This window comes from Pelodiscus sinensis, chromosome 1, assembly GCF_049634645.1.
Source record: "Pelodiscus sinensis isolate JC-2024 chromosome 1, ASM4963464v1, whole genome shotgun sequence".
NCBI lineage: Eukaryota > Metazoa > Chordata > Testudines > Trionychidae > Pelodiscus > Pelodiscus sinensis.
The window spans coordinates 317963083-317974144 of NC_134711.1; the positions used below are offsets into that span (position 1 = coordinate 317963083).

Genomic DNA, 11062 nt, shown 5'->3' on the forward strand with positions numbered 1-11062 from the left:
TGTTGGGCAAGTCACTTAGGCCTTCTGTGCATCAGTTTCCTGTTTGCAAAATGGGACTAATAGTGTTTCCCTGCCTCACAGGGGTATTGTAGGGATACATACTTTTAAAGAGTTTTGAGGCACTCAGATACTACATTATCATTTTGAAATACTCAGATAATACAAGTTTCTAAAAGGATGTTTTAAGGAAGATGGAGAAAAATTGTTCTCCTTGGCCTCTAAGGATAGGATAAGAAGCAATGAGCTTAAATTACATCAAGGGAAGTTTAGGTTGGACAGCAGGAAAAACGTCCTGCCTGTCAGGGTGGTTAAACCCTGCAATAAATTGCCTCAGGAGGTTGTGGAATTTGCATCACTAGAAATATTTAAGAGCAGGTTAGACAAACACCTGTCAGGGATGATCTAGACTGTGCTTGGTCCTGCCGTGACGGCTGGGGATTGGACTCGAAGACCTCTCAAGATCCCTTCCAGTTCTAATGTTCTATGAATCTATTATTCTACATTAATGAGAATCTAAGATAGATGTTAATGTATTTGTATGTTGCTTATTTTATAGTATTAGGACACTAGATTCATTTAGAAGATTTGCTGAGCTAGGCCAAAATCAGGAGCTGTTGGTCAGTATTAGCCCTAGGAATTGTCAGAAAAGGTCTAGTAATTCAAATTCTATGGCTACATCTACATTGGCATGATTTTGCGCAAAAGCAGCTGCCAGTCTACACTGGCGGGGAGTTCTTGCGCAAGAACACTGACATTCTAATGTCTAAAATCAGTGCTTCTTGCGCAAAAACTATGATGCTCCCGCTCAGGAAAAAGCCCTCCTGTGCAACTGTTCTTGCGCAAGAGGCCAGTGTAGACAGGCCACATTAATTTCTTGTGCAAGAAAGCCCAATGGCTAAAATGGCCATCGGAGCTTTCTTGCGCAAGAGAGCATCTACACTGGCACGGATGATTTTGCAGAAAAGCGCCTCTTAGCACAACAGCACATGCCAGTGTAGACGCTCTCTTGCGCAAATATTCTAACGCAAAAACTCTTGCGTTAAAAGTATGGGTATGTCTACACTACAAAGTTAATTCGAACTAACAGCCGTTAGTTCGAATTAACTTTAATAGCGGCTATACATACAAACTGCTAGTTCGAATTTAAATCGAACTAGCGGAGCGCTTAATTCGAACTAGGTAAACCTCATTCTACGAGGAGTAACGCCTCGTTCGAATTAAGTAGTTCAAATTAAGGGCTGTGTAGCCACTAAATTCGAACTAGTTGGAGGCTAACCCTAATCAGGTTGCCCTGATGGCCACTCTGGGCCAAACCAGGGAAACTTTTCTGCCCCTCTCCCAGCCCAGGAGCCCTTAAAGGGGCACGGTCTGGCTACAGTGCCTGTGCCAGTTGCAAGCCTGCCAGCACCCAGCCAGCAGACCCTGCACCTGGCATGGCATGAGCCAGCCACCCGCTGCCACCCAGCCCTCCGCCTCTTCCCAGGACCAGGCTGGCGGCTCCTAGGAGCCTGCCCAGGGCCACAAGAGGCAGGCGCCCGCCTGGTCTAGTGCGGAGATCGTGGACATTATCGAGGTTTGGGGGGGGAAGGCCTCCAGCGTCCACGACCTCCACACTTGGCACAGGAATGCAGCCGTCTAGGGCAGGATAGCTGCCAGCCTGGCCACCAAAGGCCACATCCAAACCCAGGAGCAGGTTTGCATGAAAATCAAGTTGTTCCAGTGAGACCCCCGACCCTGAGCCCTGCGCTTAGAACATAAGAACATAAGAATGGCCGTACTGGGTCAGACCAAAGGTCCATCTAGTCCAGTAGCCTGTCTGCCAACAGCGGCCAACACCAGGTACCCCGGAGGGGATAGACTGAAGACAATGACCAAGCAATTTGTCTCGTGCCATCCATCTTCAGCCTTCCACAAACAGAGGCCAGGGACACCATTCCTACCCCCTGGCTAATAGCACTCCACGGACCCAACCTCCATGAATTTATCTAACTTCTCTTTAAACTCTGTTATAGTTCTAGGCCTCACAGCCTCCTGTGGCAAGGAGTTCCACAGGTTGACTATAAGAAGAACTTTGTGTGAAGAAGAACTTTCTTTTATTAGTTTTAAGCCTGATGTCCATTCATTTCATTTGGTGTCCTCTAGTCCTTATATTATGGGAACTAATGAAGAACTTTTCTTTATGCACCCTCTCCACACCACTCATGATTTTATAGACCTCTATCATATCACCCCTCAGTCTCCTCTTTTCTAAGCTGAAAAGTCCCAGTCTCTTTAGCCTCTCTTCATATGGGACCTGTTCCAAACCCCTAATCATTGTACTTGCCCTTTTCTGAACCCTTTCCAAGGCCATATCTTTTTTGAGGTGAGAAGACCACATCTGTACACAGTTCTGAAGATATGGCGTACCATAGTTTTATACTTCCCCTCCTCCTTCTTCCCCTGGCTTCCCCCTTCCAGCTCCCTCCTCCCAGGTTTCCACCTCCCCTCTCCCACCCTCTTTCTTCCCCTCTCCCACCTCCTTTTCCCAGTCCCCCAGAGGTTAATCCCCCCCGCCCCCAGTTTTGTTAAATAAAGATGGTTTCTTTTTTTGAACACGTGTCCTTTATTTTTTACATCAGGAAGAGGGGGCTCGGGAAGGGTAAGTGGAAGGAGGTGAGGGTGGAATGGGGCAGGAGCCCCCGATGGGGAGGACTGGGGTGGCTCTGCGGGCTCCTCGGGGTGGAAGCTTTCCTGTAGGGCCTCCTGGATCCTGATAGCCCCCTGATTGACCTCCCCCGGATGGCAGCCTGCGGCAAGTGCAACCGGGCTGATGGTCGAGTGCTGAAATGTGCCGAGTGTGGGCATTCAGGGCACTCCAAGACAGGACTGCTTTGATGTCCCCATCGAGTTAGACATGCAAGCGGGGAATCCTGAGAACTGTCTGTCCGGGGTGGGGGTCAGGTCTTTTTAAGCACAGCCCTCGGCTAGCCTGAGGAAGCAGCTCCACACCTTAAGTCCTAACCTGATGCCCTGACGGCACTGGTTCTGGCCAGCCTTAACTTCGGTTCAGGGTCCACTCAATGTGGACATGCTATTTCGAATTAGCAAAATGCTAATTTGAATTAGTTTTTAGGTCTAAATGCACTCATTCGAATTAGCTTATTTCAAATTAACTAATTTGAATTAAGTTAATTCGAATTAGTGCTGTAGTGTAGACATACCCTATTTGCGCAAAATCTTGCCAATGTAGACGTAGCCTATCTATATCTTGCTCACTCTCTCTTAACCAGCAACTAGAATAGGCAGCTAGGCTAGGCTAGTATAGGCCCCAAAAATAACAAAGAGAAAATGATTAAGAAAGGTGTAATGAAGTTCCTTATGAGATTTCCTTATAAAGGACACATTCTACTATCTAAAATGAATTCCTATGAACTGAACTGTACAATTCCCCAGAGAAAGGTAAACAACAGATAACAGCCTAATGGTGGAACTGCTCATACCTGAGCAAAGAAAGCTGTGCTGGTGACTCGCTGGTTTTCTGATGGGGAATTTACCCAGGGAAGGAGGCTCTGTATGATCTCCACTGTTATTAGTCCAGATCTTTGCAGAACCCTGGAAGACAAAAGGAACCACTTATGGGGCAGACTGTGCACTTCAAAAGCTTAGCTGCTATGACCATACAACTCTAAAACCTACGCATGGAAGCTCTGTGTTTCTCACCCAGGGCACCCCGCACAAAGCTATACCTGAAAGTTCCCTGTCAGTCACTCTATTTGTTGCCGATCCCTGAGGATGAAGTGCTGTCTCCTAGATCTCTTACCTCACCAGCAAACACACCCCCTCGTGGTGAGTCTGCGGATTTTCAAGAAGCATCCAAGTTTTCTGCTTCCAGAGAGTTCTTATCAGCTTCTCATTCATAGCCTTGAGAAGCACAGCCTCTAATGCTTCAATAGAAAGCCTGGGGGAAAAGAGGCACAGAACTGTAGTAACCAATAGAAAGGCACAGCCTAAGCAGTCAGGAAACCCCAGTTACTTGTCAGGTCTGTTGTTCATTGACAGTTCATCCATTGACAGTATCCTGGGGACCACTGTTTTTGGAAGGACTTAATTCCAGGAGGTATTTCAGTCTCATACATCTCATATTACTAGTGTTGCTATGGACAACATTTTGCAGTCACTTTCTCCTATCTGCAAGGTGTATGGGCACTAGCACAGTACAGTAATATGGAAAAAATACACAACCAGACCCCAAAAGCTGGGACACAGAGAGATTAGTGATCACTAATGGTTATTTTGGGGCCCTATGTCCAGCGAGATGTGACAGGGTGCTGAGAGCTTGTACTTGGGGTCAGCACTCTGGTAACTACTAGTACTAATTAGCTTCCCCAGAGAAAGCCTAATTGGATAGAAATGTACCTGATTGCCTGGCTAGAGTGGGGCTATAGAATCAACAAACCTATTATCCCATTAATAAGGAATCTGCCTAAAGGGACACCCACAGGAGTGTTTGAGGGAAACAGAGAGCAAAAGAGACAAAATGCTAGAGGCATCTAGATAGACTTATGTGTAGTGCTGGGGAGGAGCCGGTGGTCGTGGTACATGTAGGTCTCAATGACATAGGGAAGAGTAGGAGAGATGTCCTGGAGGCCAAATTTAGGTTGCTAGGAAAGAGACTGAAATCCAGGACCTCTATGGTGGCATTCTTGGAAATGCTTCCAGTTCCACGCGCAGGACCAGGTAGGCAGGCAAAGCTTCAGAGTCTCAATGTGTGGATGAGACAATGGTGTAGGGAAGAGGGGTTTGGATTTATCAAGAACTGGGGACACTTTTGGGAGAGGGGGAGCCTATACAGGAAGGATGGGCTCCACCTAAACCAGGGTGGAACCAGACTACTGGCACTAAACATTTAAAAGGCTGTAGAGCAGTTTTTAAACTAAGAGATGGGGGAAAGCCGATTGGTGGGGAGATGCAGGGAGACTTCTCTTAGAGGAGAATCCGTTGATAGAGATTCTCTAAGCTGTAGTCAGAAAGAGAGAACAAAGAGACTGAGGCCTGAGGAGGCCTAGATAGTAGTGTTTGTGTTGCCAGAGGTTGGTGGTTTCAGGGAACTGACCTATAGCAAGCACAAACAAGACTTTCTCATATTAAAAGCAGGTGATGGTAAGGTGCCTCATAACCCTGAGAACTCCTGGGGAGTGTCACACAAATGTACTGGGATTCTCTTTGTTTTGCTCCCTTTCTTCTAATTACCTGCAAGGGTTGCCCTCACATAGTTGTTGTCCTTTTCTAAATAACCTCCTTCGGCTGCTCATCCTGGGCAAAGGCATCTTTTGTCCTAGGGTTTGGCTGATCTGCTGCAGAAGAACAGTGAACAACTCCGGGAACAGCTCCTGCACAGTTTTGCTCAACTGCAATGCTGACACCACTTCAAAGATGGCACATGTTGCCTGAAAGGAGAGCATGGTAAAAGAAGAGGTCTCTTCCTAACACTATCACACTCTCTCCCCTTCTGATACCTGCTGGACTAAATTCCCACTCCTGTCACTAACTTGATGAATGACCGAGAGCAATTCACTCCATGTGTGCCTTAGCGTCCCATATCTGTAAAAATGTGTACGACCTATCAAGGCATGTTATTAGTTGCACAAAACATTTGCAAAGCACTGTAAGAAATCTGATTCAAAGACTTTCTAATTGCCAGATATTATTAAGTGAATCAGCCACATACTCTAAATCTGCCATCTGTTGTTCCACAGAAAGCACAGCTGGAATCCAGGAAACAGTACTTCAGAAAAGAAGTGCCCATATGACAATATTATACCACTCATCTAGCTTTCCATCAGCATGTGTGTCACAAGGCAGAGAAATACATGTCTGTCGTCTAACTTACTGTGAGAGGTTCAGCAGCTGCTAAATGCAGGTCAGTTTCTGTCTCTGAGGTCGTGCTTCCTTCTTGGCTTGTTGGAGTCTTTATTCTTTCTATTAGGACCTTCAGGACTTGAGGGGCGAGCAAGGGATCTGTCCCTAGAGATCTCCACAGCTCAGTGGTGTCACTGCAATTTAACATAAGTTATATGTGACCCCTGGAGACTTTTGTGGCTCTGACTATATGCATCATATTCAAGTAAAGAACAAATTTTCTCCTTGACTATGATCAGGGCTCACCAACCGCGCTGTCCGGCGATCTGCGCATGCACAGATCGCCCGAACCTGGCTCTTCCAGGTTACAATCTACACGCCATGGGTGAGTAGATTGTATTATTTGTCAAGCCCTGCCTATGATGAGCAAGTTCAGAGTGCTGTCCTCCTTATATGGTCCTCATGTTTTACATATTGAGTTTCTAGTTACAGAACTAAGTTAAGTTACATTTCAGGTTACATTTCTACAGTGCATGACTATTTGGGGATCCTGGAGGTATCCCGAAATAGCTACCCCACATTTACACAAGCAGCCCGTTATTTTGAAATATTTTTCAAAATAATGGGCACACTATTTTGCCATCCCAATAAACTTTGTTGCATGAGGGATAAGGGATAGCTTGAAATAGCACATTATTTCGACATTTGGTGCTGTGTAGAAGCGCCACATTTCAAAATAGGCTATGCAAAATATGATACGCAATTTGCAGAGTGCATATTGTGCATCTTATTTCAAGTTTAGGGTGCTGTATAGACACAACCCTAGTCTTACTGCACCATAACCATTAATGCTAGACTTCAGAAGGAAAGGACACAGAGCTCTAATCACAGTTCCTGTTTTCCTACTTCTCAGTAGATATGGAATCATGAGCATGTGATGCCCAAAGATCTACGGCCTGGGAGACAAGTTGAAGAAAGAAAAATGATCTTCCTACTAACTGGATGTACAACTATGAGAACAAATATTTGTGGCTAGCCCATGACCTCTTCACAAATGGCATTCCCTGGCCTCTATTTGCCAGAATGGGCATGTTCTGTTCACTCCCTATGGGGCACCTGGCATTGGCCATGTCTGAAGACAGGATCCTGGGCTAGATGGACATTTGGTCTGACCCACTACAGCCGTTCTCATGTTCTTAGATTCCTGCACTGATGACTGATAATTCAGCTAGGGATGTTTGAATGAAATGATAGATATGCTTACCACCCTGTCTTTAAGTACCAAGAATGACAATTCCATTCCAGCAGCCATACCCTTGCTGATACCAAAAGCCTGGTGCCCTATCCTTGCTAATCAGCCAGGAATTTGGATTTGAAGCTTTCATGCTACCAGAAAACGAACAGTCACTGGCAATTTCCAGGGTGATGTTAGTTCAGGGGTCTGGAGAGGCCAAACTCCACTCCAGTGATGCCAGTAAAGGGAAGTCTTTAGGATGCCAAAGCAACTATTAATTAATGGAAACAGAATGACACTTAATTTCTCCCTGCACCCACCTTGACATGGTCTTGGACCTTTCTGCAGAAAGACCCAAGCTATTAACCTTTAGGAATTATCTCAAACTGTCTGTGGCTTAAATGAAGCCTTACATCTTCCAGTGAAGCTGTGGGATCCATGGTTACCAAAATGAACACTGTAAGGAGCAGTATATACCTGTCCATCGGCAGATGTTTGATGAGGAGGCTGAAGATCACTGCCTCTAGGTGATGGTGACCTAGAATGGACACTGCCTCCACCAGGAACTGCCTCAAGCTACCCTGCTTGATGGTAGGCATGTGAATGTATATTATACTCAGGATATCTGGCACCTGGACAGAATAAAACCAGAAAAAATGTCCCTTTTCCATTCTCTCCATTCATTCTGCAGAACCAAAACGTTTATTTAGTCGTTTAGCAATTTGCTGTTCTTGTAGAAAATCCTCCCTTCAAAAAACAAGTATTTAGACATGGCTGCATAGATTTAACCCACAAAAATTATACATATCTCTGCCCATACCTGGCTGCAACACCAGGTTAAGACATGCTGAGGCCCTAAGCTATGTCAAGTTAAAGAGGCCTCATTGCATTTCCAAAAAAACATGTATTATTCTAACAGAAAGGACAATGAAAATAGAAATAATCAAGTTATCTATCTATCAGTTCATAGGCAAAGAGGCAAGTAAAAACTAGTAATTTTGGGTTATTTTTAGAGACCCCTCATTATCTGAGGCCCTAAGATGTAGTTCACTTAGCTTGTCTCTTGGGGCCGGATATTCTCTTTTTGCATTTTACTCGGAGTCTAATTTTTCCAAGCCTTTCATGGCTGGAAACTGTGACAACAAGATAGACAACTAATCAAGCATCTTCCTTTTCCCTTGGGGTACGGCTACACTAGCTCGTTAGTTTGAGCTAGGTAGAGTAATGAGGGCAAGCAGAGTTGCAAATGAAGCCCAGGATTTAAATATCCCAGGCTTCATTTGCATGTTCCCGGGTTCTGCCATTTTTAAATCCCCCTTCATCCGAACTCCATGCCTGCAGCTACACGTGGCACGGAGTAGGTAGTTCTAATTAAAGATCCTAATTCCATGAGGAGTAACTGTAGTTCGAATTAGGATCTTTAATTTGAACTACCTAGTCCATGCCGCATGTAGCAGTGGGCACGGAGTTCGGACTAAGGGGGATTTAAAAATGGTGGCACCAGGGAACATGCAAATGAAGCCCGGGATATTTAAATCTCGGGCTTCATTTGCAAATCCGCTTGCCCTCATTACCCTACCTAGCTCGAACTAACGAGCTAGTGCAGATGTACCATTAGATTATCTCTGTCTTCTGCTGTTGATTCCCCCGTTGCCTGACTCAGGATAGGAACACAGATGGAATTACCTTCCAATCCCAGAGGGAGAAACAGCAAGACTTGTGTTCACTGCAAATGATGGCAAAGACCTGAAAGCCTGCAGGTTAGCCAGAAAAATCTCTCCAGCTTCTATTTTACCTCATCCAGCATGGCACCTCCACACTCCTTCAGGATGATCTTCATCCACAGACCAGTTGCTGTGGCACAGGAGGGGCTAGCAGACAGCATACCATCCAGTATGGCCTCAATAAAATCTGTGGCTTGTTCAGAGGGAAAGTACTTACTAACCACCTGTGGACAGATCAAAAACAGGAAAGATTGCAATGATAGTCGGCTCCAGTACTTTTAAGAAAGGAGGCCGAAGAGCTGTATAGGAAAATAATGTATTCATCAGCAAATTGCTAATTGGGCTCATATCTGGCAAGGCAGTTGCAATTAAAATTTTCTCTGTAATCTTTCTAGCTACCACATCTCTATTCTACACTAATAATATCAGGTTAGATCTTAGGTTGTACAGTTAGCACAACATTGTATGGGACAAACAGGATGTAAATTTCCAGTTTATATTCTATGATGTACATGACATCTTTTCACAAAATATAAAAATATGCAAAGAGATGCATGCACACAAATATAGGTTGAGGTAAACACACAAGGTGCCAAGACTGGTTTCTCAGCTTGATGTCCCGCTCACATATTTTCCCCCTGGATGGATGGATGGATGGATGGATGGATGGATGGATGGATGGATGTGCGTGCGCACATGCATGGGCATGTTCATGCAACTGTCTGGAATCTGTTTTTTACATGGCATTCATAGCATATACCTATGAAAAGCATGTTACTGATTACCCATGAATGCCTCACTCCCATAGCTCGCTCCAAGTGTGGAAAGACATCACAAAAGCATAAAACAATCATAGAATCATAGAATACTAGGACTGGAAGGGACCTTGAGAGTTCATCGAGTCCAATCCCCTGCCCTCATGGCAGGATCAAATACTGTCTAGACCATCCCTGATAGACATTTATCTAACCTACTCTTAAATATCTCCAGAGATGGAGATTCCACAACCTCCCTGGGCAATTTATTCCAGTGTTTGACTACCCTGACAATTAGGAACTTTTTCCTAATGTCCAATCTAAATCTCCCTTGCTGCAGTTTAAGCCCATTGCTTCTTGTTTTATCCGCATAGGCCAAGATGAACAAGTTTTCTCCCTCCTCCTTATGGCACCCTTTTAGATATCTGAAAACTGCTATCATGTTCCCCCTCGATCTTCTCTTTTCTAAACTAAACAAACCTAATTCCTTCAGCCTTCCCTCATAGGTCATGTTCTCTAGACCTTTCATCATTCTCGTTGCTCTTCTCGGGACCCTTTCCAATTTCTCCACATCTTTCTTGAAATGCGGTGCTCAGAACTGAACACAATACTCCAATTGAGGCCTAACCAGCGCAGAGTAGAGCGGAAGAATGACTTCTCATGTCTTGCTCACAACACCCCTGTTAATGCATCCCAGAATCATGTTTGCTTTCTTTGCAAAGGCATCACACTGCTGACTCATATTCAATTTGTGGTCCACTATAACCCCTAGATCCCTTTCTGCCCTACTCCTTCCCAGACAGTCGCTTCCCATTTTGTATGTATGAAACTGATTGTTCCTTCCTAAGTGGAGAACTTGGCATTTGTCTTAAACTTCATCCTATTTACCTCAGACCATTTCTCCAATTTGTCCAAGTCATTTTGAATTATGACCCTATCTTGCAGATTAGTCGCAACCCCTCCCAGCTTGGTATCATCTGCAAACTTAATAAGTGTACTTTCTATACCAATATCTAAATCGTTGATGAAGATATTGAACGAAGCCGGTCCCAAAACAGACCCCTGTGGAACCCCACTTGTTATGCCTTTCCAGCAGGATTGTGAACCATTAATAACTACTCTCTGAGTATGGTTATCCAGCCAGTTATGCACCCACCTTATAGTAGCCCCATCAAAGTTGTATTTACCTGGTTTATTGATAAGAATATCATGCGAGACTGTATCAAATGCCTTACTAAAGTCTAGGTATACCACATCCACCACTTCTCCCTTATCCACAAGACTCGTTATCCTATCAAAGAAAACTATCAGATTGGTTTGACATGATTTGTTCTTTACAAATCCAGGCTGGCTGTTCCCTATCACCTTGCCACTTTCCAAGTGTTTACAGACGATTTCCTTAATTACTTGCTCCATTATCTTTCCAGGCACAGAAGTTAAACTAACTGGTCTGTAGTTTCCTGGGTTGTTCTTATTTCCCTTTTTATAGATGGGCACTATATTTGCCCATT

At 44.6% G+C, this 11062-nt stretch overlaps 1 protein-coding gene across 1 annotated transcript; it reads right to left on the reverse strand.

The window, feature by feature from the left end:
* Positions 1 to 3302: 3302 nt before the first annotated feature.
* LOC142827099 (maestro heat-like repeat-containing protein family member 2B) lies at positions 3303 to 6046 on the reverse strand. Its single transcript, XM_075920841.1, has 4 exons — positions 5870 to 6046; positions 5230 to 5426; positions 3800 to 3937; positions 3303 to 3591 (listed from the first exon to the last, which is right to left on the reverse strand). Exons 1-4 carry the CDS (start codon positions 6044 to 6046, stop codon positions 3474 to 3476), a joined length of 630 nt encoding a protein of 209 aa, XP_075776956.1. The 3' UTR covers positions 3303 to 3473.
* Positions 6047 to 11062: the final 5016 nt, after the last annotated feature.